The 23,271-nt window shown below is 56.9% G+C and overlaps 11 protein-coding genes across 11 annotated transcripts; 7 read left to right on the top strand and 4 right to left on the bottom strand.

Moving 5' to 3' along the window:
- Positions 1-78: 78 nt before the first annotated feature.
- N656DRAFT_836787 (uncharacterized protein) lies at positions 79-1,583 on the bottom strand (the record flags this gene model as incomplete). The annotated part of the gene is made up of 3 exons (XM_064818798.1): positions 1,119-1,583; positions 457-1,042; positions 79-397 (listed from the first exon to the last, which is right to left on the bottom strand). Exons 1-3 carry the CDS (start codon positions 1,420-1,422, stop codon positions 79-81), a joined length of 1,209 nt encoding a protein of 402 aa, XP_064670304.1. The 5' UTR covers positions 1,423-1,583.
- Positions 1,584-2,543: 960 nt separating this feature from the next.
- On the bottom strand, positions 2,544-4,825 carry N656DRAFT_789385 (Metallo-dependent phosphatase; the record flags this gene model as incomplete). Its single annotated transcript, XM_064816783.1, has 5 exons — positions 2,544-2,976; positions 3,049-3,364; positions 3,423-4,350; positions 4,427-4,482; positions 4,552-4,825. The coding sequence occupies 5 exons, from the start codon at positions 4,823-4,825 to the stop codon at positions 2,544-2,546; spliced, it is 2,007 nt and encodes a 668-aa protein (XP_064670303.1).
- A 371-nt stretch (positions 4,826-5,196) lies between these two features.
- Positions 5,197-6,166, top strand: N656DRAFT_778951 (N-acetyltransferase-like protein). Its single transcript, XM_064815106.1, has 2 exons — positions 5,197-5,361; positions 5,424-6,166. Exons 1-2 carry the CDS (start codon positions 5,319-5,321, stop codon positions 5,945-5,947), a joined length of 567 nt encoding a protein of 188 aa, XP_064670302.1. The 5' UTR covers positions 5,197-5,318; the 3' UTR covers positions 5,948-6,166.
- On the bottom strand, positions 5,874-7,328 carry N656DRAFT_73082 (uncharacterized protein). The gene has a single exon (XM_064812635.1). It carries the CDS (start codon positions 7,185-7,187, stop codon positions 6,093-6,095), a length of 1,095 nt encoding a protein of 364 aa, XP_064670301.1. The 5' UTR covers positions 7,188-7,328; the 3' UTR covers positions 5,874-6,092.
- A 951-nt stretch (positions 7,329-8,279) lies between these two features.
- On the top strand, positions 8,280-10,736 carry N656DRAFT_708826 (apses-domain-containing protein; the record flags this gene model as incomplete). The annotated part of the gene is made up of 3 exons (XM_064811544.1): positions 8,280-8,324; positions 8,373-10,032; positions 10,081-10,736. The coding sequence occupies 3 exons, from the start codon at positions 8,280-8,282 to the stop codon at positions 10,734-10,736; spliced, it is 2,361 nt and encodes a 786-aa protein (XP_064670300.1).
- Positions 10,737-10,893: 157 nt separating this feature from the next.
- Positions 10,894-12,093, bottom strand: N656DRAFT_844936 (siroheme synthase middle domains-like protein). Its single transcript, XM_064819172.1, has 2 exons — positions 11,829-12,093; positions 10,894-11,766 (listed from the first exon to the last, which is right to left on the bottom strand). The coding sequence occupies exons 1-2, from the start codon at positions 11,928-11,930 to the stop codon at positions 11,083-11,085; spliced, it is 786 nt and encodes a 261-aa protein (XP_064670299.1). The 5' UTR covers positions 11,931-12,093; the 3' UTR covers positions 10,894-11,082.
- A 189-nt stretch (positions 12,094-12,282) lies between these two features.
- N656DRAFT_778946 (uncharacterized protein) lies at positions 12,283-14,967 on the top strand. Its single transcript, XM_064815105.1, has 3 exons — positions 12,283-12,766; positions 12,821-13,676; positions 13,728-14,967. The coding sequence occupies exons 1-3, from the start codon at positions 12,482-12,484 to the stop codon at positions 14,603-14,605; spliced, it is 2,019 nt and encodes a 672-aa protein (XP_064670298.1). The 5' UTR covers positions 12,283-12,481; the 3' UTR covers positions 14,606-14,967.
- A 555-nt stretch (positions 14,968-15,522) lies between these two features.
- Positions 15,523-16,899, top strand: N656DRAFT_797924 (uncharacterized protein; the record flags this gene model as incomplete). Its single annotated transcript, XM_064817697.1, has 1 exon — positions 15,523-16,899. The coding sequence occupies one exon, from the start codon at positions 15,523-15,525 to the stop codon at positions 16,897-16,899; it is 1,377 nt and encodes a 458-aa protein (XP_064670297.1).
- A 708-nt stretch (positions 16,900-17,607) lies between these two features.
- On the top strand, positions 17,608-18,655 carry N656DRAFT_73031 (uncharacterized protein). Its single transcript, XM_064812622.1, has one exon. It carries the CDS (start codon positions 17,688-17,690, stop codon positions 18,585-18,587), a length of 900 nt encoding a protein of 299 aa, XP_064670296.1. The 5' UTR covers positions 17,608-17,687; the 3' UTR covers positions 18,588-18,655.
- Positions 18,656-19,075: 420 nt separating this feature from the next.
- Positions 19,076-19,918, top strand: N656DRAFT_844932 (uncharacterized protein; the record flags this gene model as incomplete). The annotated part of the gene is made up of 1 exon (XM_064819171.1): positions 19,076-19,918. Exon 1 carries the CDS (start codon positions 19,286-19,288, stop codon positions 19,916-19,918), a length of 633 nt encoding a protein of 210 aa, XP_064670295.1. The 5' UTR covers positions 19,076-19,285.
- Positions 19,919-20,830: 912 nt separating this feature from the next.
- N656DRAFT_778942 (cytochrome P450) lies at positions 20,831-23,172 on the top strand. The gene is made up of 6 exons (XM_064815104.1): positions 20,831-21,112; positions 21,184-21,737; positions 21,802-22,072; positions 22,127-22,409; positions 22,488-22,722; positions 22,789-23,172. Exons 1-6 carry the CDS (start codon positions 21,035-21,037, stop codon positions 22,943-22,945), a joined length of 1,578 nt encoding a protein of 525 aa, XP_064670294.1. The 5' UTR covers positions 20,831-21,034; the 3' UTR covers positions 22,946-23,172.
- Positions 23,173-23,271: the final 99 nt, after the last annotated feature.

The raw sequence follows: 23,271 nt of genomic DNA, 5'->3' as shown, positions 1-23,271 counted from the left end.
CAACTCAGTAGCCCAGTAGCCCAGTAACCAGTGAACCGTCCCCACCGTCCAGCGTTGCTACACAGTAGTAGCTTTCGGTTAGCTTTTGGTGGATGTTTCCCTGACTGAAAACTCGAGCATTGCGTTGGACGGGCACGCGCTTTCGTCAACCAATTTCCTGGCCGACTCAACACCCGCAACAGGCACTCGGTATTCGAAATGACTTCCGTTTTGTGGCTCTTTGCCTCCCGGGAGTGGGTACGGAAAGGGGAGGTACTCTGGGAGCAATCCCAGCTGCCGGAGAACCGTCCCTTGGTCCCAGGCAATGTGCTCGTGGTAGAGACGGTCACCACGGATGTTGACAATGCCTGTGAACGGGATGCTCAGCGGTTTGAAGGTCGGCGGGATGCCGGGGAGTCTGGTACGGCCGGTTTCGTCAGCATTTGCTAATCCAGGAACAAGTCAAGTGAGCCGTACAGCCAGTCGATCACCCGGTCATGAGTGCAATTGAACAGAAACTCATCCACGATGCGGTCGATGCCCACCGTCCGGCTGACCAGCTCGAGCGCCGCATCGTCCGGGTTGCTGAAGATGAAATGGTCCCGGTAAAAGCGTGTCAGGCTCGCCCGGCCAATGCCTCCGGTCAGGGTCGGCACGTGGTTTACATAGGGCTCGTCGACCATGGTCGCCATGGTGGCTTCGACGCTGCGGTCGGCGAACTCGTAGCGCGTGTGCTCATCCCATATCGCTTCCAGGTCGAAGTAGGGCCCTCCCATCAGCGGCTTCAGGAACGACAGCGACCGCGTGTGCGACACCGCCGTGGCACTCGCCCGGTAGTTCGCATGCGCTGGAGTGGTGAAGCAATCGGCTGCACCTGGGTAAGAGTAGACCTTGGCACCGTTCCCTCCCCTCGCTGCGTTACTCCCAGGCAGATGCGCAAGCACTGGAACAGGCGCCTCCCCTGAGGGGCAGCATCCATAAAAGACTGACGCTACGATCTTTCGATGAGCCTTGATGGCGTTCAGGAGCTCTTCACTGTTCACAGCTGCTTCGTCCTGTATCACTAAGTTGACCAGCTGTCAGTGATGGTGATTACGGAAATCCAAGTTGAGGGAACCATAAATAAGCTGTTAACCCACCAATCAACCCAAGTTTGTCTCCGGTACACGCTGGCAACTTTTCAAGCTCGGCAATGGCGATGCCAACCTGCTCGACCATGCTGGCTGTGCCGGGCCCGGTGAGCAATTGGGCGACTGCGTAGCCCTCTTCGGCCCATTTCTGCTGGGGCGGAGGGTCGAGGGTCTTGTCGTGCCGATTTAGGTCCAGAGTGGCAGGCACGACGAGCACCAGGCCCGGGCCGTGGCCGCGCCGCGAGAGCGGGGGTTGAATGGAGATCTCTGGTGTGACCTGAACACAGGCGGCCGATGGAAGCTGGTTGGTCATCGTTGGCTTATTACCCTAGACTGAATCGGTGGTTGGTCCTTGTTTGGCAAGATGAAAGGTTCAGCTTGCAAGTCGAAGATGGATTCGGCACAACTTCACAAGTTTATGACCCGGAGGCGTGGAACTGTGGATCGACCTCGGATCTACGACCTCTGCCATGCTAACGGTACCATACATGTGGATGGTAACACGGCCGCTCCCGCTACCCTCTCATCTGCAGGCGGGGTTACACTCCAGCTAGATAACAAGGTGGGACTCCGGAATAAAGTAGGTATGTCACTCTATTCGCAAACTGGTGGCTCCCAAATTCACATGAATATTCCCATATATCGATTTCGTAGGCCTTGGATACATGTGTATGGCTGGATACCTCCCTCCCTCGTTATAGTCTCACCTCCCGGGCTGTTGATTTTGATAATGAGCTCCTTAGATAATAAGGAACTCCCTAGGGCAATGGGGCAAAAGAAAATGGCATAAAGCTCGGGCGGGAAAGCCACCAAGTTCTGGAAGGAACTGTTCGAGGGGCGCCTCCCCTCTAGAATCTTCAAGCTGCAGATTGAAGAATCCTAGAAAGGGCCTCGAAACAGAACTCGAACCCATGACCTCCCGCCCTACGAAACCGTGCAGAACGATTTCATAGTTAGCTGAGATATCCACTCGGCCACAGGACCACGCCCTGTGGTGAGTCTAACTTGCTTTACCTCGCGCAGGACCTTGAATATATACCCTTTCCCGCTTCGCTCCCTCGCTGGCCTAATCCATGGGCCATGTTATCGAGTCGTACATGTACGCGGCAACGTCAGACTTCAGCGTGGCTAGCTATAGACTGCTCCGAGTCTCGGACGGCAGAACTGAGAAGACTCGGAGCCACAGATGGGAAACTTGAACTCAGTGTCTGTTTTCAAACCCCTTACGCACCTTAACTGCCATCTTCAACCAACTGAAGAGTGAGAACATGGACCAACGTGACATATCACTGGCAGCTTTGAAGATCCATAATCGTCAACCTACCTTAAGTCAGGATGGAACATGTCACAGTCAAATACCAACAGCAACTTGGAACTGGAGTTTCATTGTAAGGGCCTTCCGTCGCTTTTCTCTTCCCTTGGTCCGTCCAGACATCAAGCAGTGCCAGTGACCATCTTAATCCTGCCTTCCACGCGAGGCGCAACCGCTCTAGTCCACGAGACCTCGAATTCGCCCTCGGCCAGGTCATCGCACAGCTTGCCCTCCACCCCGGCCAGACGGCACCATTTGCGGAAGACGCGGCGCATGATGGAAAGCTCCCTGTCGAGGTTGCGGACGTCTGCGCGGGCGGCCGCTTCTGCCTCTGCTTCACCTTCAGGTTCCCCCGGTTCTGACTCATCGCTGTCCTCGGCACGTCCGGCCAGCGGGGTGAGGTGAGATTTTCTGTCTCTTAGCTTTGCCGCCGTCCACTCCGACCATCCGCCTTCTGATCTGGTTGACTTTTCCTTAACTGGGCTGGCGGGCGGTGACCCTGAGGGTTCTCCGACAATGGGATGGCACTTGGCCACATCCTTTGCGACTTGGGCCCTGTTCAATGCCGTATGTTAGTTATGGTGTTTTCTTTCACGGCATGATCAAGAGTGAGTGACGAAAACATACCAGTGCCGCTCCATCGATGGTGCCCAACCCGCCCACTTGTCCATTACGGTCAGGGACATGAAGTACTGCCGCAAAATGGTCGAGATGAGCACGCCGTTCTCTTCCGACACTACCTCCTCACACTCGCCGCCTTCGGGCTGCACCAGCAGGCTCCGATACCCGTCCTTTCCGCGCGCCATGTAGCCGCGCGTAGCCATGACGTAGATTCGCTTGGAGTCTATAGGCGTTCCGCCGACGCTGGCCGAGATGATTCGCGACCCTACGGGACGGGCCGGGTCAAACTCGAATCCGATATTGGACACCTGAGGGAATCGGCCTAGAAAGACAGCGTTAGGACTCAGAATCGCCCATATCCAGTCGAGGAGGAGGCTTACCTTCTAGCGAGGGATACAGCGAGACGCCGTTTTCAAGCGCATCCCACAGAGCCTTGCCAGAGAGCTTAATCACCACAACGGGGTCTTCAAACGGAAAACAATTCGTCACATCCTTAACCCTGATCGGGCCCGGCGCATATACCTGATCGCCGCGAATCGTGCCGGACGCCATGAGCGCACACTCAGCACCGTAATGATGCCGCATAATATCACACACAAAATTCCCCAGATTACTCTCCTTCAGCCTCACAGTGGTAAACCGCGCGTCAAGCGGTGCAGCGGTCCAGCCGATGGGCATTTCGAGACTCTTCTTCAGCTTGGCAGTGAGCTTGTCGACCAGGGCGAGCGTCTCAGCATCCTCGGGCACGGCGCGCACAATGTCGCGGCGCCAGATATCGACGTCCCATCTCCTGCCACTGGCACTCCCCGGCTCCGCCCGCCGCACCTCCAGGTAGCTCAACTGCTTGAAGTCGGACCCGGACCGCAGCACGTGCGTGCCATTGATAAGGCTGTGGGCGTAGAAATGGTCGTGCCCGCCGAGGATGATGTCGATCCCGCCGCCGTCAAATCCGCCAAGCTGCGCGGCCAGCTTGTTGTCGTTGGGCTGCCGCATGTGCGTGATGGCGATGACGATGTCGGCGCCCTCCGCGCGCAGCTGCGGCACCAGCTCCCGCGCCACCTCGCTGGCGGACCGGTAGATGATGTCTGGCGGTAAGGAATTGACCGTGTCGAGCCACTCGCGCTCGCCGAGGCCGAGCAGGCCGATCTTGATCCCGTTCGAGGTCGTGATCATGTGCGTCTTCTTGGCGTTGCCCAGCGGCACGCCCTCCCCGAGAGCCGGGTCTAGCACGTTGGCCAGCAGCCAGGGGAAGTGGCACTTGGAGGTCAGGTGTTGGTACTGCAGCACTCCAAAGTCGAGGTCATGGTTCTGTGGCAGTGGCCCGGAGTTGTCAGTGTGCCGTACCACCCTGCTTGGTGAGTGGTAACCCGAAGACTCAACGTACCCCAACACAGGCGCAATCGGTTCCAATCATGTTCAGCAGAGGGACCATGTGGCTACCTGCGCAACAGGACGACAAGACGACGGTGTAAGCGGATGTCGGTCAAGGCACGTGCGCAACTTACCCACCCTTTGTAATGGAGCTCTCAAGGCTTGGATTAAAGACGTCGCCGGAGAAAAGCGTGACTAATTCTGGCTGGCCCCGGAACCGCTCAGCCTCGCGGTACTCCTTGCAGACCGTCATGAACCGAGCGATGCCGCCAACGGGCTCAGCCGACGACGGGTCGAGATGATAGACATCGTTGTAATGAAGCAATCGCAGGTCCGGCGGAGAGGTCACATCTCGGCCGGAACTGAAGGTGACGGTGGGTTCGGCTGTTGGGGGATTTTCTGAATGGGTCATGTTATTATCGGCCAAGGGGATTCTCTATCAAGGTAACTTTGTTTGACGCTTCGAGCTGGAGCTGTGTCGGTGTGAAACGACAGCTGAGCATGAGGCGGGGCTGCCATGGCGATGGATGTGGAAATGTGGATGCCACGCCGATCTGCAGCCATGGCGGCAATCCGTCCAATATGGTGGGGCTGGTTTTCTTTTGTCCGCCAGAAAGAAAAGTTTCAAGATGCTAATGATGTGAGTTGCGGGCCACAGACTGCCAAATTTTCCATCGAGATATGCCATAGACATTCTCTCCTTCGTACTCCATGCCCTACCGGGCAATTAGGGCCTCATGACATGCACGCCCTTCCGAACTGGAGCTCGTTTTGACCCCGCCACAAGGCTTCTGTGGGGTAAGGCCCCCCTGGCCTCCACTGCAAGTGGTGACTATAAAAGACTGTCCATACATGGCCGCTTTCGGAGAAAGCTTCAAGATGTAGCCGACTCAGAACGGTCAACCATGGCATCCAGCGTTCCCACCATCCGGCATGCCCGGCGAGAAGGTCTTGTGCTCCGCCCTCCCTTCACAACCTCACCTCAGGCTGACAATTGCCCCTGAAACTAGACGTCCCCGCCATCCTGGAGCTGATCCGCGAGCTGGCCGACTACGAGCACGAGCTACACAGCGTCGAGGCGACCGAGGCGAAGCTGCTGGAGACGATCGCGTTCGCCCCGTCTGACTCGCCCCTTGTGGACGTCTCAGCGACGGGGGGCATCCCGCAGACGGAGCCCACCTCCCCTTCCAGGCCGGCGCGGTGTCTGATCCTGATCACGCCTGCGGGCGTCCCCGCCGGCATCGCGCTGTACTTTTACAACTACAGCACCTGGCGCGCCAAGCCGGGCATCTACCTCGAGGACCTATACGTCAAGCAGAGCGAGCGCAAGAACGGCTACGGCAAGCGGCTGCTGGTCGCGCTCGCCAAGGAGGTCGTGGCAATGCAGGGCGGCCGCCTCGAATGGAGCGTGCTCAAGTGGAACGAGCCGTCCATCAAGTTTTATGAGAGTATTGGCGCCAGGATGATGAGCGAATGGGTCGGCATGCGCGTCGATGGGGATGGGTTGACCAAGCTAGCGACGCTGCTGGACTGAGCCATGTAGATGCAAAGTATACAAACTAGGCTTCTCTGTGAATATCTCGGGGTCCGGGGTCCGTATCGTTGTCTGATATTGCGCCATACCTCAGCCCTCACTGCGCTTGGTATTGCATCGCTCGAACAGTCCTGCCGCGCTCTCTTCAGCGTTTCCCTATGGCTCCTTGGGCTGTGGACTCCGGACCGGTAGGAAGATGCTCAAAGAACTCATCCATCGCAGCCGAGGCCGGCGGTGCTTGAAATTTTGGTTTTCCCCACGTTATATTCCAGCGCTTACCGTCGGGCTTCTTCTCCATGGTCGAAGTTAGCTGCCAGACGTTCGCAAACAGTCGCCGCCACGACCGAGGTGTGTATCTCTGCCCATTGATTGGCGTAGGGTCTCCAGTCGGCGTATTGTCGTCCACGTCCCCGCTCAGCAACTTGTTCCGTCTGTTTGATGGTTTGTCGACGACGGAGACGGGTCTCGTGGCGTATGAGCGCCAATCCCACGTGCGAACAACATCCTCTGTGCTGCCATCAGCGCTCTGTGCTACCGGCCGCCGAGGCGGGGGCAGCCATCCCGAGCCCGGCTCCTTGCCGTTTGCAATTCGGCCCAAGCGCTCCCATTCCTCCTTGGGAAGGGGTGGCAGACACTTCTCGGCGACCTGCTTCCACATCTTCTTCAGTTTCGTCCGGGCCAGCTTGGGGGTGAGCGGCCGCCCCCAAGAATTCTCTGCCGGTATTATCCTCTCCGGAACTGTCTGACTATAGGTAATGTGGGACCTAGGGGGATTGTTTAAACTAGCCTGCACTTGAGACCGTGCAAAGGTGCAGAGTTTGTCCAGGTCCCAGCGATCCAGCCAGTCCAGCTCACGGTGCTCGGACGCGATGGCAGACGTCTCGTCGGCATACCGCTCTAGCTCCTCCGTGTTTGCGGGCAGCTCACGATGCACTAGGTCGGCCAGGAGCTCGCGGCGTCGGCGGCCGAGGCGGCCGAATGCCATAAGCATGAGCCGGCGCATTCGCGCGGCATCGCCAGCATTGGCCGCCCGGAGGTAGCGGAGATTGCGGTGGGCCTGCTGGACACGTCGTTTGGTAAACTCGTCGTCATTGCTTCGCCTGTGGTTTTGAAACTGTCGCTTGATCTGGCTATCGACGTAGGGCCGGGCAATCGGCGGGAGATATGAGGCCTCGCGCAGGAGGTGCCTGTACAAATGCAACGGAGTCTGGGGGTGAGGGAGTCGTAAGGGGCGCGACATGATGTATGTATTCTTAGCCAACGTCTCCAGCGTCACAAAGCATTGTTGAGAGAGCCGATGGAAATTGGCACGTCTGCACTCTGGCGGGTTGCATGCATTCGCCGATGTATAGTGCAGATCAAGAGCAGCAGGTACGATCTTGAAAACGCAGACCAGATTCCTCGCTGTGCGGGTCCGCACATCGGCTCGAGGTGCTCCGTGCGGACACACACAGTCCATGTCAAGAAATCATACTGTACCAATCACCGCGGCGTCAGCAGCAAAGGCGGGGCTTTTAAGGGCGCGTCGCCAGACTCGCAAGAGACACGACCACGAGAACACGAAAATTACACGTCTTCACCCCGTGCCTTTAATTGACCTTCTCAACCGAGACGCTCTGTCGCTGGCACACTGCTGCGAGTCTTGCGACGCTCTGCTCCGTCATTGAGAGTTGTATCCTCCTTTTTGACGATTGTCCACGTCACTGTCGCCAGCAATACACCATTAGCGGTGACTCGGTGCTTTAAAGCGATAAAGAGCGACAAGCGCCTCGACTAACCGCATTTTTGTCGGCCCACTGCGACGCACCGGTTTCCATTTTGTCTTTCGTGGTTCCTACAACAAGGCCGCATGGATGCTTATTAGCGAAGTCCGCCGCTCAATTCCTCAATCTTAGGCTTCTCAGCAGAACGTTTCCACTCCATCGGTTTCTACGCCCAGCATCCGGCTTTGATCTGGATTGTTCTTGTCCCGCTTCTTAGTCCTATGATATTGTACATACGGCTCCATTTTGGAACCTCGGTGGGCCGCTGCTGAATGGCATCTCACGCTGTTTCTACCAACTCCGATACGGCTCCTCACCGCATTCGCACGTCCTTTTCGGGGAGTGGTTCAACTTCGCTGCTTCCGAGGACAACGTCTGCGCAATCCGCTGCAAACCCTAATCCTTCGTCCAGGGCGGGAGATCCCCCCAAAATGCAACCTCCACAATTAAGCGCCGGTTCCCAGCAGCAGCAACCGTCGCAGTCCTCTCAGACGTCCTTCTCCATGAGCCAACCGTCGTCCCAGACGGCAGGCATGCCCTCTTCTAGCTCCTACCGGCAGTACACTGACATGCCACCGAGGCCATCCAGCGATCCTGTCATGCCAATCTACTCGGTACGTGTGCAAGCATGTAACTGAGCTGTATCCCTAACCTTCTCTTAGGCTGTCTACTCTGGTGTGAATGTGTACGAGATGGAGGTCAATAATGTAGCTGTCATGCGTCGCCAGAATGACAGCTGGCTCAATGCTACGCAGATCCTCAAGGTCGCCGGCGTGGATAAGGGTCGCCGGACCAAGATTCTCGAAAAGGAGATCCAGACGGGTGAGCACGAGAAGGTGCAAGGCGGATACGGCAAGTACCAAGGCACGTGGATCCCATTTGAGCGCGGCCTCGAGGTCTGCCGCCAGTACGGCGTCGAGGAGGTCCTGAACAAGCTCCTCACCCACAACCGTGGCCAGGACGGAGGCGGGGACGTCGAAACCCCGACCAAGGAGCAGGCCATGGCCGCACAGAGAAAGCGCATGTACAACGCAAGCTCGCAGGAAAACCGCGCCAACGGGCTTGCCGGGACGTTCTTCAAAAACATATCCAACACGGCATCTCAGGCAATCAATGCTATCAGCAAGGCCCGGTTTGACTCGCCTGGGCCGAGAAACCGCAGCGGCCCCTCGCGGGCCCCCAGCTTCAACCGTCAATCCTCCATGCAGGATGGAAACGATTTCCCGCCAAACTCGCAACAGAGCTTTGCCTCCGACTACGGTCATGCCGAGTCTGCCTTTGGGTCCCAGACCACCCAACCAGCTGCGGGCGATGCCTTGGAGCAGCCCCCGCGAAAACGGCAAAGAGTACTCACCCCAGCCAACAGTTTTGGCGGCTTGACCCCGACCTATCCAAACATCGACTCGTACGGGGCCGAATTTCCCGGCTCGCCCACAGAACCCAACGAGTCATTCATCTATTCCCAGGCAGGCATCAACGTCGATAACGAGGCCAACTACGCCCCGGGGCCGCTCCGGCCGCTCCCATACGAGATGTCGCCCGAGGCGGAGGCGAAGCGGGGCATGCTCATGGCACTCTTTATGGAGCCCACCCCCTCAGAGGAATCAAAAAAGACCGTGTTCCGTACCATGACGTCCCAGGAGCTCGATGCGCCAATCGACACGCAGAGTCACACGGCTCTCCATTGGGCGGCAACGCTCTCCCGTATGCCGCTCCTCCGGTCACTGATCGAAGCGGGTGCAAGCCCTTTCCGGGTGAACGCGTCCGGGGAAACGGCTCTGATGCGGGCTTGCGTGGTGACTAACTCTATGGACCTGAACTCGTTCCCCGAGCTGCTCGACGTGTTGGGCGGCACGATCGACGTGCGCGACGACAAGGGCCGGACAGTCTTGCATCACATTGCTGTGACCAGTGCCGTGAAGGGGCGGAATAGTGCGAGCCGGTACTATCTCGAGAGCTTGCTCGAATGGGTTGTGCGGCAGGGCAGTGCCCCCAGCAGCCAGAACATCCCCAGCAGCAACGGCACACCGGCACCGGCCAGGATGGGGATTGGTCGGTTCATGAGCGAGATTGTCAACGCACAGGACAACAGCGGCGACACGGCTCTTAACATTGCGGCGAGGATTGGAAATCGCAGCATTATCTCGCAGCTCCTCGAGGTCGGCGCGGACCCCAACATTGCCAACCGCGCAGGTCTTCGGCCTCTTGACTTTGGCATTGGTGTTGAAGCCGAGGGGCTTAATGCTGACGCTGTAGAGAGGAACGGGGCTACGCAGGGATCGAGCCAACGAAGCAGCGCTAACAGCGACGAAGTCGTGAACTGTAAGTGCAGCAAATGGATTTACCTGAACCGAAGCTGACATTCTGCAGCGATTACCCACCTCATTGGGGAGTCATCCTCACTCTTCCAGGGCGAACTGAAGAAGAAGCAAGAGTCGATCGACTCGCTACACAACTCGCTTCGGACGACGTCGGCGCAGGTCGGGGAGGCCCGCCGCGCCCTCGAAGGGCTGCAAGAAAAGCTCAAGGCGCAACAGCTCGCCCGCCAGAAGGTGGTCAATCTCACCAGGGCCTGCGGCGAGGAGGAATACGAGCTTCTTCGGCTCGAGCAGCGACATGGGCGTCTCGACGTAGCCAGCGCCAACGCCTGGGAGGTGGAGCTGGAGACGGTGCTGAAGACGGTTGCAGCCCTCAAGGCGCAATCCGGCGCACCCAATGACCAGGAGCAGCCAGATGCTAAGGTGGCAGGGAGATTGCCGCATAGGCCCGTCCTACGAGCGCGTCTCAATGCCCTTCGCGAGCGCTCCTCCCAGACGCGCCAGGCTGTGGGAGCGCTGCGCGCACGCAGCAAGGAGAGAGAGCTCAAGTACCGCCGGCTGGTGGCGCTCTGCACGCGCAGGCCTGAGTCGGAGCTTGACTCGTTGCTCGACACGCTCACAAGGGCGGTCGAGTCTGAGAAGGGCGAGTTGGAGATAGCGAGGGTTAGGAGGTTCCTTGGTGGTGTGGAGGATGTTGCCCTGGGGTGAATGACCCCGGCAACTACTGTTGCAGTAATTATTTGGTGATTCTTTTCTTGTCCATAGGGCGGCAGGAGTATTCGCGTTGCTTGGGCCAGGCTTGGGCACGTTCATAGGGATTGGTACATTGTTGGCATAGTTTCAGTTCGACTGTTGGCTTAGAGCTCCGACAGCGAAGGATAAGGTCCTGTGAATGGGTGGGCAATGGATTAGGGTTTACCAAGCTATTGAGCACCTTTGACATGGAATTGGCTTGTATGCAAGCCTCGTTGAAAACTCTTATGACCGGATCCGATATCCAATTGCAACTGCGGTATCATCCTAGGTTCCCAATGCAATCTGAAGCCCCGAAATATCACGCACCGACGCTGAACCCAAACGACCCGTCAAAGACGTCCAGCTGGCCGACCTCGGGATTGGCGCGCATGCCTTTCAACCCATCCAAGCTGGGAACCTTGCCCGAGGGGTAGTACCGCAGGAGGTTATCCATGTCCTCCTCAGACAGATCGCACATCTCGTCCCAGCTGTACGCCTCGCTGACTTTGGTCATCCACGCCATACGCTTTGGCCCGTCTTCCTGCCGCGGCGCTATCTGCCTCAGCTTCACCCGCAGCTGGCCAATGGTCTCAATCGCCCGCCCGGCGTCGGACGGCAGCTGTTTCGCAATAAACCGGCGGATCATGGCCGCGAGCCTGGGGCCCTTGCCGTTAGTGCTGACCATGATCTGCAGCGGCCCGTCGCGGTGGACGCTGCCAAAGTAGAAATCGCACTCGGAGGGGACGTCGGCTATGTTGGCTGGGATCCGTCGCTCCTTGCACAGCTTCCAGATGGTTGTGGAGGCTGCTGGGTCGTCGACCGCTACGAGCACCATGGCAATGGAGGAATCGTCGAGGTCGGAGGGTTGAAAGTTCCGGTCGATGTGTGTGACTTGTCCCTGGGCGACGCGGTAGGCTACTTCGGGGTTGAGGCGTGCGAGCGGGGACACGACGGTTACGCGGGCGTCGGCGTTGAGACAGTGCAGGATTCGGCCGGCTGCTACCTGTTTGTATTTGTAAGGGTTAGAGGACGGTTTGGGGGATGCTGAGGAGAAGGGTGACGAACCTCGCCGCCACCGACAACCAGGACCTTCTTGTCCCGGATCTGCCAGGCGATGATCAAACTGCCGCCGCCCTGTACGACGGGGAACTCTGGTTTTTCAGCCATGCCTATCCTCGACGACGTAGTGAGAGGTGGAATAGCTCGATAGCCCGTCGAGGAGGGAAATCATTTTGATTGGGAAAGAAAAGCCTGCGGCAAGTTTGGAGCATTTGAATTGCGCTGGAATTGGCCGGCGTCGGCGATTGGATGCCCTGCAACTTGCTTCTCCGAGGGTTGTTGCTGGTTATCGATAACAGTGGGTGGCTCTTTAACGAGTTTAGACCCACGTCATTGTGTAGCATTTGATGTAAGTTACATACAAATACATGCTGTTACCGAAATATTACCCTTTTGTGAACCTAAATTAGCACGGGCCCACATGCGTTAACCCTACAAAGGTTAACGTACCGCAGAACCCGGGAGCTGTTCCAGGCTTGGCCAACCGGCCCTTAGTGCAGACCCTGACGACCACACTGCCTGATCTCCGTCTCGCGACGGTTGGTGCACATCATGACCATTCCAACGGTGGCATTCAGCATAGAATAGGGCCCTCACTGTCAGGCGGTTGTTCTCCATTACCGCCGTAAAAAATTGGCACGACGCTGTAGACGGCGACCATGTCGGGTCGGAAACTGGGAGGCGGCCGGATTATAGGCAGCGGCAAAAGCCTCGGCCCTCCTCCCTCAAACCTCGGACGTGCCGGAAGTCCCTCTGCACCCTCCGACAGAAGCGCTGTATCGTTGAGCTCGCGCATATCGACACCAAACTCGCAATCGCCCTCGTCGCCCGGCCCGTTTCCCGGCCTTGCCCAGGATCTTGCCGCCCATGTCAGCGTCGGCGGCCCGTCCTCGGGGACCTCGCAAGAGGGCAAATTGGTGTGCCCAATTTGCGAAGAGCAGATGGTGTGTTGCGGCTCCCTCAATAAGTGCGGTGGCTGTTGCTGACGGGTGCCACAGGTGACGTTGCTGCAATTGAACAGACACCTCGACGATGTCCACCAGGAGCTGCCCGAAGCGGAGCAAGACGAGGTCAAGTCCTGGTTCGACAAGCAGGTCATTAAGGCGAAGCGGTTCCAGCCGCTGTCATTGATTAACCAGAAGCTGCGAGGCCTCGAGGTCTTCGAGTCGAACGAGACACACCCTGTTCCGGCCCCCGGGAGGGCGGCCGAGGCGATGATCGACCCGGAGGAGCTGGTTACGAGGAAACACTGGCAGCGGCCGACGGGAAACGATTTGTGCACGGATCCGGCATGCGGGAGGAAGCTCGGCCCGCTCAGCGGGAGCGTGAATTGCAGGAAATGCGGGCGTTTGTTTTGCGAGGTGCATACCATGTACCAGATGAAGCTGTCCCGGTCGGCCAACCACGAACCCGTCAGGGGCGTGTGGTGCCGCGTGTGCGAGACGTGCTACAAGTCGAGGGAGGGATACAACGATTACAATGGCCTGTCACGCGACCATACGGCGGATTTTGCTGCGGTGCGGGCCAAGAAGGTTGAACGACACCGGCTCGAGATTCACAGGCTAGAGAAGAGGTTAACTAAGTTGACAAGGCTGCTGGTGGAGGCGCCCCCGGAACTGGGTGCGAGCTCCGGGCTCCTATCTCCCTTGGCCGGGCCGAGGAGCCAGAGGAAGATGATTGAGCAATCCGTTGTGACGTGGGAAGACGACGCCTCCGTCCCCAGGTGTCCCTTTTGCAAGCAGGAGTTTGGGTCGTGGACGTTCCGGCGGCATCATTGCAGGATATGCGGTCGGGTAGTGTGTGCGGACCCGGCAACCAATTGTTCGAGCGAAATTGGCTTGAACGTTGCGAGCCGTAAGTCGCCTGCCCGGATCATAGACCAAACAAGCAGCTGACCGAGTACAGCAACGGCATTACCGACGACTGAGAAGCCCAGCGCCGCGGCCGAAGGACATGTCAGCATCGACGTCCGCATATGCTGCGAGTGCAGATCCACCATTTTTGGCCACAGAGACTTTATCGAGTCCATCAGCAACCGGACACCCGACCAGCGCGCCTACGAGACCTTGCGGCAGTTTGAGCGCGGCATCCGCATGCTGATGCCCACTTACCAGAAAGCCCTGCAGGCCCTGCAGCCCCCCGACGAGAGCAGAAACGGGAACAAACCCCCGCCCACACACGCCCAGATCCAAGAGGCGGCCAAGATCCGCAAGCGCCTCACGGACGCGTTTGCAAAGTACAATGTCGCTGCGCTTCGCATCCGGGACATGAAAACCGACAGCCCGACGCAACAGCGGCTGCAAAAGGCCATCTACGCGTCCGCGTCCGCGTTTCTGCACGCCAACCTCATACCGCTCAAAAGCGTGCCCGCGATGCTCCGGGCGCATAGCAGTGGCAGTAACTCGAGCTCAAGCCACCGGCGCCTGTTACATGGCGCAAACGGCTCGGTACAATCATCACCGCTGCGCACGGGCGAGTCGGCGTCAGCGGGGGCATTTGACGCCGAGACGTCGAGTCTTGGCGGCGCTAGTGAGGTTAGCAGCGCGGCTGTGTCGGCGCTGGAAACGGAGGAGAAGGAGGCGAGGGAGAAGCTGGTTGTGCTGGAGGAGCAGCAGTTTATGGTCCAGGAGATGCTGAATAATGCGAGGACTGCCAGGAGGTTTGAGGAGATTGGCTCGCTGACGAGGAATCTGGAGGAGCTGGATAAGGAGATTGAGGCGTCGAAACGGCTTATTGTGGGTGTGGAAGAGAGATGGGAGGGGCTTTACGCCGGGGGTACATGAGGGGTTGTTTTCTGTATTTGGCGCAATCTTTTAGGTTGGGTTGGGTTGGTTGGGTTGGTTGGAACTGGATGCATCGCATGGCGTTGAGGGGAATGGAGTTACACTCTGGGAGAGGTGTTAAGGTACTGCAGTCTTTGGAGGCTGGCTGAAGTTATCAACGAAGCATGGGATATGAGTACGAAATGGCACATATTAATTCTGATCCGTCCAGTCTTGGGAGGTTTTGCCTTGGCTTGGAGTGGTGGGGGGAACAAATGTGTTGGTATCTCTTATCCCTCCGGAGCGAGTGGGTCAGCATTTGAATACGTTATGAGACATCATACGAGTTCCAGCCCAAGATCGCGGAACGTCTTTCAATGGTCGTTGTAGATTCGTTGCAGAGCACTTCCTGATGCCACAAAGGGAAAGTCATCGCGTGCCCAATAACTCGATGTTGATCATGGCGAAGGGTTAGGGTCAAATGCCCCTCCAACTCAATGGCCCAAGTCCCAAGTCAAACGGTTTGTCTTGCGATGCAGTTCTCTTTCAGTTAGCATTAGCAAATCTGGGTGAAAATTGAGGGACCGGGTTACGGAAGCGTTTATGTGAATTACGGTCGGGCAGCCAGCTCCGTTTCAAAACCATACCGGTTCTCCTTGTGACGAAAGGGAAGCTGCGGCCAACATTGTTGCGCCTATTTGAGTTCTGAGCATGAACTTCACTCACCTCAGCACCAAAACACAGCGACGACCCTGACGACAACGCCCCCCAAAATCAGCGTATCTAAACTTCACACCACGCGCCGCTCCGAGCAATTCACAGAATTGCATAGGATTTTTGCCAGAATTTGCTCAATTCGCTTAGAGTTGGCGCGTCGAACCCGGCTCGTATCGCCTCACAACCGCGACTCAATCAGGCCCTAAACCTCACTTGCAACCATGCCCCCCAGGAGAAGGGAAAATCGCCCGCCACCCTCGGAATCCCCGCGCTCGTCGTCGCCCGACAGCGAGCATTCCCTGGACGAAGCGGATTCCTCTCCGCTGCCATTCTACAACACCACCTTCTCAGCCCATCGAGTGTCACCTCTGTACCTCGGCAGTGAGCCTCTGACAGCAAATCGACTGCAAACACTTGCGCAGCGACTCCGGGAAAGGCTAATCGGGGATGTTGTTCGCGGAGTGGAGGTGGGACTGGGACCCGATGGAGAGGACCCTGTCATGGGCCGTGCCGGCGCGCTGGAGAGCGTCGAGATGAGCTGGGTCAGCATGGCGGCTGTGCTGGGCATATTTCGGAACTTGCATGCAGCAGGGAGTGACGAAATGGACGTGGATGTGGATGATGATGGTGAGGACGCGGCGAGGCTCTGGCGTGCACTGCGCAGGAAAAGGGCGCTGCATATCGCGCTCCAGTACGAGATGGCGTCGTGCACTGCCCTGCTGCTGCCGTCGTTGACGCGAGAAGGGGAAGACAACAACAACAGCCATGCAAATGCCGCGTCACAGCAACAGCACACCCGATTCTCGGTTGGCGCCGACGACATGGACTGGGAGCGCTCCGTGGACCCGACCCACTTTTTGACGCTGCCGCTTCTGCTCCTTCGCATGCCGGCGCCGCTCAAGGCCGTCATCGGCGATTTTTTGTCGGTCACGTTCGACTGCCGAGTTAGTCCAATGCGGCTGGGGACCCGGAGTTTAGTCCGCAGTTGGGAGGCTTGGATCAGGACTGCCGGGCTGCCCTCTCGCGGCCCCCTCGCCAAGGACGCGGTGCTAAGTTTGGGGTTCCATATTCCGCCGCCCCAAACCGATAAGGGTGCGCCAGAGGGCTCAGGGAACGAAGCGGCCGTGTCGAAAGATCACCAGATCGGTCTTAAGTCCATAGACGTCATCATCCCGCCCTCGGAGCTGAGCAAGTTTGTCTCGGCCGGGCGACGGCTGGCTGCTACACCGAAACCAGGAGCTTCGGCTGGTTGGGCCTGGGAAGATGATCTAGCAGCAAGACGGAGACTGGCCGGCCGGTTGTTCGAAGAGGGCTGGGAGTGGCGAGCAACAGAAGACGGCACGCCCTCCGGAGGGGATCAGCCCTTTACCGAAGCGTTGGCCTGTTACTTGGACGAGCACCTCGGCCTGAACCTGTTCCACCCTGGCGTCAGGGTTGTCAAAATCGCTTGTGGGGGTTTTGCCATGTCCGAAGGGCGGCTCAAGATTTTCTCGCCGGGAGACCCCAAAACAGCTGCTGCGCTCGGGCAGAGGCGGGCGGTGTTGGAGTTGCTTGAGGGCTTGGTCGAGAAGGCTCAAGTTCAAGTGCCAATCTTCTAAGCTGGGCTTTTTGTGCTTCTGTTCGGCGGCTCGGACTGACCGGTTATGTCACCATGTGTTGGTTTCGCTGCCTTCAACATGAACGGCGTACGCGTTTAGGGCCGGTTTAAGCTCATGCCTTTGTTCGTGTTTCCCTGCTCAGCATTGTTGTCTGATTCAACAGCCGGGAGTCTCCGCTGCTGTGGGCTCTTTGAAGCCTGAGAGCTTCTTAAGCCCCTTTGTCCTCTTTCACTGGACAAACGCATTCATGCCTATATAGGCACAATAGGCACATCCTCCCAAGACGCTCAGCCTTCCTCTCCTTCCCTCAACATCAATCCTGTCGAGATTTTCTCATTCGGTGATGGGGGTCCATGATGGACGAGTAGAATGAGGCATGCATCAACATCGACCAGAAGTGTCCCAGCAGGGACAGCACCTGAAAACGACCCCAGGGAACACAATCGGTCGGTCCATCCAATCTCGGCTTCCGACCCCACAGCCTCTAACAACTGAGCGAACAGTTCCTTGTAGCATGATTGCTATTTATATCGACATATGTGGCCGGACTCGACGGACACCTGGTATCTCCATTGCGTTGAAAGGATGGAGTCGGCCAGCTGTATCGTGCTCAACCCTCCTTGTCTGAGTATCTCGTCTAGTCATGCAACGGTTACAGCCCACTGGAAAGACTATATAAATGCTGTCCCGAACCCCGCCGAGGAAAGCGTAACGTCTCCTCATCACACTAGACCTTACTGCTACCCTTTTGGAGGAGAATCCATTCTAGAGCTATCAACAACTGCACCATGGACCCTCTTGTCCCAGACATAGACCCCGTGCTCCGGGAGATGCTTGTCCAAATCCTCCACGGGGAATTCTTCACCTTTTTCGGCCGGTACTGGGTTGAGATAGACGATGATAGGGAGAACAACCCCGACGAGGGCCGCCAAGAGCGCATCGCACAAATCCTGACAGTCGAGGCCTGGCGACTAGTACGGCGGGTCCGTACTTTGTTCGGCAATCTGGAAGCGGAAGAGTATATCCCTCATGAGCTACAAGCAACTTTTCCAGAGGAGCTTGGTCCGGCTGTAGCGTTCTTGAGGGTGTTGCTTCGCCTCCACTTTGGCGATAGGGCTGATGAGGGGTTTCAGCCGGAGGAGGCAGACCACTACATTTCTGACGAGAGCTCCGACGATGACGACGGGTGGCTTATTGAGGCCATACAGAATCGGGCCATACAAAATCCCGTCCGGCGTCAAGATGTGGTCGCCCTTGAATCTCGCGTGCGGAACTTGGTGCGCGAGAGGCAGAGAGGCCTTCTAAGTGACCACATCGCCGCGTTAGCCTCTCCAGGTCTCGATGGGGCCGCCAGTGGTGAGTCCAATAACCCCTGGTTCAACCTGGAAACTGCTGACGAGTTCTACTGGCCGAATATTCCCAACTGGCTCTTTTCACATCGCCGTGCGCCAAAGCCAGCTGCTACCTGTGGCATCTGCTACAGGAGGGTGAAAATCCTTGGTCCTTCCGAGCAGCCAGACCTAGTCGAGTTGGAGGACGACCCCTTGGAGGTCTGCACCGTCTTGCAGTGCGGCCATATCTATGGCGACGAATGCATCGCTGCATGGCTCCGTACAAAGTACAAACACCTCGATGAGCTCAACCAGGTGGACCAGATCCAGTGCCCGGTGTGCAAGGGAAAATTCTGAGCCTTGTGCTCTATGACCGCCTGATGGGAATCTACGTAGCCTACTAGTAGCTACCTAGCCAGTCAACTGGGCGGTTCAGACAAACCCTACAATAAGCAGATTGTTTTGGAAGAGGCCAGCTCTCCCTACTGAGAATTCAAGCCATGGTAGACCCAGTAGTGCAGAATGCACACACGATAACAGCTGAATTGACCCTCCTTTGAACTTGCCCTATGTCCTTACACCAGATCATTGCCATGCTCAGCGCTACGTGTCTGCATTTAGTTTGCCTGCTGTGAAGAGCGTGACGAGTGTCTCTCGCAACTCTCTTCCCAGGTCCTCGCACACCAAGAATACTAATAGACAAGGGGGTTGGTTGTTCTGATGGGATGAACGAACAATGCTACTGTCTGAGGATATGTGTCGTGCTGCCTCGGCTAACAAAGGAACAGCGGAATTGTAAACAAACCCAAACAAACTCAAGACTAGTATGAGTCGAACTGTCATGAGGATTATGACTTGCTCAAAACGACCAACCGTCACTCAGAGAAATGATTTAAACGCCGAGGTCCCCCTTGAGCAGTGACCAGAGCTCACAGTATAGACTCTCTCATCTCAGTCTGTAAACCGATCCCTACCTTTGCTACTCCAGTCCCCATCTCTCTGTCAGCGTGCACCCACATAAACATTCAAAAACCTGCCTTCAAGCATCACCAACCATGCATAACCGTCGCCGACCAGCCATGCATAACCGTCGACGCCAACCCCGTCGAAATGCCATCTCTTACCAGGACTACGAAGCCGAGAAACTCGAGCAGCTCGCCCTGGAAATGGCCATCAAAGCCTCCCTAGACGACATGGAGCTCGACCCTCGTCCAGGCGACCCTCAACCTGAACCTGAGCCTGAGCCTGAACCTGAACCTGCTGAGGCAGAGGCACAGGCAGATGCAAATGAGCCCACCCATGCCACCAACACCAACACCAACCATGCCACCAACCATGACAACAACAACGACAAGGCATACGAGCCCCCCCAAGGCCCAAGCCCTCTTCAAGCTTTGAAAATCATGCAGAACTGGCTCAAGACAGGCCCATGCAAGGAACCGTTCCCCAAGCCGGCCCCCGTCAAGTGTTTTGCATGCCACAGCGAGCTGCAGATCCCTGGCGTGCCGCTGCGGGAGCAGGAGCACCGCGAGGCCTGCCATGTGTTAGAGTGTGGACATGTTGTGGGCGCGGAGTGTATTAAGCTGTGGGTTGAGCGGGCGGAGATGGATGCCAGTGGTGATGGTGATGGGGAGGGCAGGGCGCAGGCGAAGTGTCCGTTTTGTCGGAGGGGGATTACCTTGGGTTGACCTAGGTGCACCTCAGGTTACCTATCCATAGGGTACCTATTGTACCTAGATGAACGACCATACCTAAGTATGGTCTATGAGGCCAGGCACATGATGCCCTTGAGGGCTTGAGGCTTTTGCATGCCGATTCAGATTCAGATTGATGTTAGCAGATACTATTTACCGAGGATAGTAATCCAGATTGTGTACCTTCTCGGTAAGATGATAAGATTCTCTCACAAAGACTTGAAGGAGTGGCATAGTGTGAGTCCGACCTTACTTAGCATCTAACAATCCCATTCAGATTCAGATCTTATAAGTTCTTTCATAACGTTGATCAATATATCAGTTGTTTAACCCTTTTCTTAGCAGTCTTCACATTCAATCTTGACGCCAGCATTCCCTAATGCTTTCACCATGTATTGTTGAGGTTCGACTTAGCATTCATACCACATGCAACATAAGATCCGAGTGCCACATGTCAACACGCCGGCAAGGATCTTAGCGGAGCATAGCGGGTATCCAGGAGCCGGGACAAATTCGCTCACGCCTCTAAGCCCTCTTGCTCTAGCTTATTGAAGATGAGCAGCTCATTTCAGTGATCTGCTCTTTCCTTGAGCGGTAGGGTAACGGTCTAGAGGCAGGAGCGGTTGGTGCTCTGTTTGGAGGCAGGCACCGCCCGCAAGTTAAGTCGCTTAGGGCCCCTAAGCCGGAAATGAACCATCGCCATACTGCTTAGAGGCTTCAAGTTGCTTATACTGGTAAGCCGGTATATTCGCGCAAAGAATGAGCGGTCATGGGCTCCTGAGTACCGGCTATGCTCGCCTAAGATCCCGAGGAAAGCCGCGAGGGCCGCATGCGAAGCGGATAAATATTATTGAGAGAAACGCTTTTGGCATCAAACGCCGATTCATTAGCATCTATGCCGGATATGGTTGTGCGGATTTAGTCACTGGACCTTGCCAAGATTGATCGAGGAGGGATACCAGGACTACGGCAGTTGCATCAACTCCTTTTCCGGGAGGGGCTTACAGGTGCGTATTTATCAGTGCTGATTGCTCGCTGTTGATGCTTTTCTGGGCTGCCTCAACGCTTATTCCCGAGTCGAGTAACTCTACGAGTCAACCGACCCTGAAAATGCTAGGCCTCCAGCTCGTTGTGTTCAGCCTAGGCGCTGCCGTTGCCCTGGCCTATCTGGTGCTCGAATACCCCCGGGTAAGCATCTCCGCCCCTGAATGCGGGGATCCGGTTCATCACTTACTAACCACCCCCTTTTTTAACTTCAGCTACGCCAACAATGGCGATTATACAACCGCCGCTCGCAACTCCCACCCGGCCCGCAAACGCTCAAAACCGGCCTCGAAAAACCCTGGCTCTGGTTCCGCGAGCTGCACCAGCAGTATGGCGACGTGGTGTACCTGCAGATGGGGCCGACGCCCACCATCGTGCTGGGCTCGGCGCAGGCGGCCTGGGACCTGCTTGAGAAGCGGGGCGCCATCTACTCGTCGCGCCCGCGCTTCATTATGGGTGGCGAGCTGCTGTCGGGCGGACTTAGGGGCTTGATGGCGCCCTACGATGGGTTTTGGCGCCGCTGGCGCAAGCTGCTGCACAGCGGATTTATGCAGCGCCAGAGCGAGTCGTACCGCCCCGTGCAGAGTCTCGAGTCGAAAGTGCTTATGCATGATTTGTTGACGGATCCGGCGCGGTTTCGGACGCATTTGGAAAGATATGCTGCGTCGGTTATTGTGACGGTTACGTATGGCCGCAGGGTGCTGGATGTGCATAACGATGTGGTGGTGAGGATGAATGCTGAGTCGATGGATCGCCTTACTCAGGTCAAGTGAGCTTGAATATCCCTGTTACTGCCTAGCTACATGTATGACTCTGGCTCACCTCTGCCACAGCATCCCCGGCAAGTTTGCTGTCGAGCGCTATCCGGCGCTCAAATATGTTCCCAGCATATTTGCACCCTGGAAGGCTCAGGTGCTCGAGCAGCGGAGAAAGGACATTGAAATGTACACTGGCCTCATGAACGACGTACGGCAACGGATGGCCGCTGGTGTGCTGCCAGACTGCTTCGCCAAGCACCTCCTGGACGAGCAGGCCAACCTTGGCATGTCCGATCTCGAGATTGCTTACACGGCCGGGTCTCCTTTTGGTGCCGGAGTAGAAACGGTAAGCTAATTTCACCCAGTGTTCCAGTTTGGAACTCGCTGACACACACTCCAGTCGGCCGGCTCCCTCGCCAGCTTCCTACTTGCATGCGTCAAGTTCCCGGACCGCTTCATTCCAACAGCCCAGGCCGAGTTGGACAGGGTTGTAGGACGGGACCGGCTGCCCACGTTCGCCGACCTGCCCGCGCTCGACTACGTGAGGGCCATCGTCTCGGAAACGCTCCGCTGGCGGCCCGTGGCGGTGCTGGGCGGTACTCCGCACGCGAGCACGGCAGATGATGTGTACAAGGGCATGTTCATCCCCAAGGGGAGCACAGTCATTGCGCCGTTATGGAGTAGTAAGTCTCTCCTGGAAAAGTTAAGCTGTAGTAAGGTACTAGTAGTAGCTGTTCATTGACCTGGATGATTACTACCAGTCCATCTCAACGAGGCCGACTTCCCCGAGCCGCACGAGTTCCGGCCCGAACGCTTCCTCGGCGAGCGCGACTACCCCGGCAACCTCGGCCACAGCGCCTTTGGCTGGGGCCGCCGGATCTGCCCGGGCATGCACCTCGGTTCGGCGTCCGTAGCCATCAATATTGCCCGCATCCTGTGGGCATTTGATGTCAAACCTGCGCTGGACAAGGCGGGCAAGCCGGTTGATGTGGATATGTAAGTCGAGACGGACTTTAAGTTGTTTTAGAAGAGGTAGTAGATTTCTCTTGCTGACCCCTGCAGTTTCGCCTACTCAAACGGCTTCAACTCGGTTCCGTTACCCTTCAAGTGCTCCATCACACCACGCTCCGAGAAGCACGCCGCCGTGGTGAAGCGGGAGTATCAGGGGGCTCTTGGGGAGCTGCAGGTCTACACGGCTGCATCAAATCAGATCTCCTAGTGCGTCTATATGGACTGCGGCATCGGTTAGAGTCGGGTATGATCAGTGTAGAATTATATCGACCATGAGGGGTTGGGCTGGGTGGTATGAGAATGACTTGTGTACAAACTGACGGGTATGCGGTTCAGTACCATTGAGAATTTGACATAGATTAGACCGTACCTAGACTATTTGAATGACAAGTGTCAAATGTCACTTTGTCAGTGCTGCAAGCATGCCGGACTGTCACTATTGGCAGTCATGGAGAAATTGAACTTGAAGGCGACCTTCTCATCTACTTGTAATCAGGGGCCATGTGTTCATACATTCAGTGAGCGGGCATGATC

This window comes from Canariomyces notabilis (genome assembly GCF_033297395.1).
Source record: "Canariomyces notabilis strain CBS 508.74 unplaced genomic scaffold N656scaffold_10, whole genome shotgun sequence".
NCBI classification, from domain to species: Eukaryota; Fungi; Ascomycota; class Sordariomycetes; order Sordariales; family Chaetomiaceae; genus Canariomyces; species Canariomyces notabilis.
Note: the sequence above shows the minus strand (reverse complement) of the source record. Positions and strands in the feature narration are given on the sequence as shown.

Coding starts and splice junctions, on each gene's coding strand:
- N656DRAFT_778951 (XM_064815106.1), top strand. CDS start 5,319: ATGGCATCCAGCGTTCCCACCATCCGGCATGCCCGGCGAGAAG. Junction 5,362..5,423: donor CCGGCATGCCCGGCGAGAAG/GTCTTGTGCTCC, acceptor CCCTGAAACTAG/ACGTCCCCGCCATCCTGGAG.
- N656DRAFT_73082 (XM_064812635.1), bottom strand. CDS start 7,187: ATGTCGCGCCCCTTACGACTCCCTCACCCCCAGACTCCGTTGCATTTG.
- N656DRAFT_844936 (XM_064819172.1), bottom strand. CDS start 11,930: ATGGCTGAAAAACCAGAGTTCCCCGTCGTACAGGGCGGCGGCAGTTTG. Junction 11,767..11,828: donor TGGTTGTCGGTGGCGGCGAG/GTTCGTCACCCT, acceptor AAATACAAACAG/GTAGCAGCCGGCCGAATCCT.
- N656DRAFT_778946 (XM_064815105.1), top strand. CDS start 12,482: ATGTCGGGTCGGAAACTGGGAGGCGGCCGGATTATAGGCAGCGGCAAA. Junction 12,767..12,820: donor CAATTTGCGAAGAGCAGATG/GTGTGTTGCGGC, acceptor CGGGTGCCACAG/GTGACGTTGCTGCAATTGAA. Junction 13,677..13,727: donor TGGCTTGAACGTTGCGAGCC/GTAAGTCGCCTG, acceptor GACCGAGTACAG/CAACGGCATTACCGACGACT.
- N656DRAFT_73031 (XM_064812622.1), top strand. CDS start 17,688: ATGGACCCTCTTGTCCCAGACATAGACCCCGTGCTCCGGGAGATGCTT.
- N656DRAFT_778942 (XM_064815104.1), top strand. CDS start 21,035: ATGCTAGGCCTCCAGCTCGTTGTGTTCAGCCTAGGCGCTGCCGTTGCC. Junction 21,113..21,183: donor TGGTGCTCGAATACCCCCGG/GTAAGCATCTCC, acceptor TTTTAACTTCAG/CTACGCCAACAATGGCGATT. Junction 22,410..22,487: donor CATTGCGCCGTTATGGAGTA/GTAAGTCTCTCC, acceptor GATTACTACCAG/TCCATCTCAACGAGGCCGAC.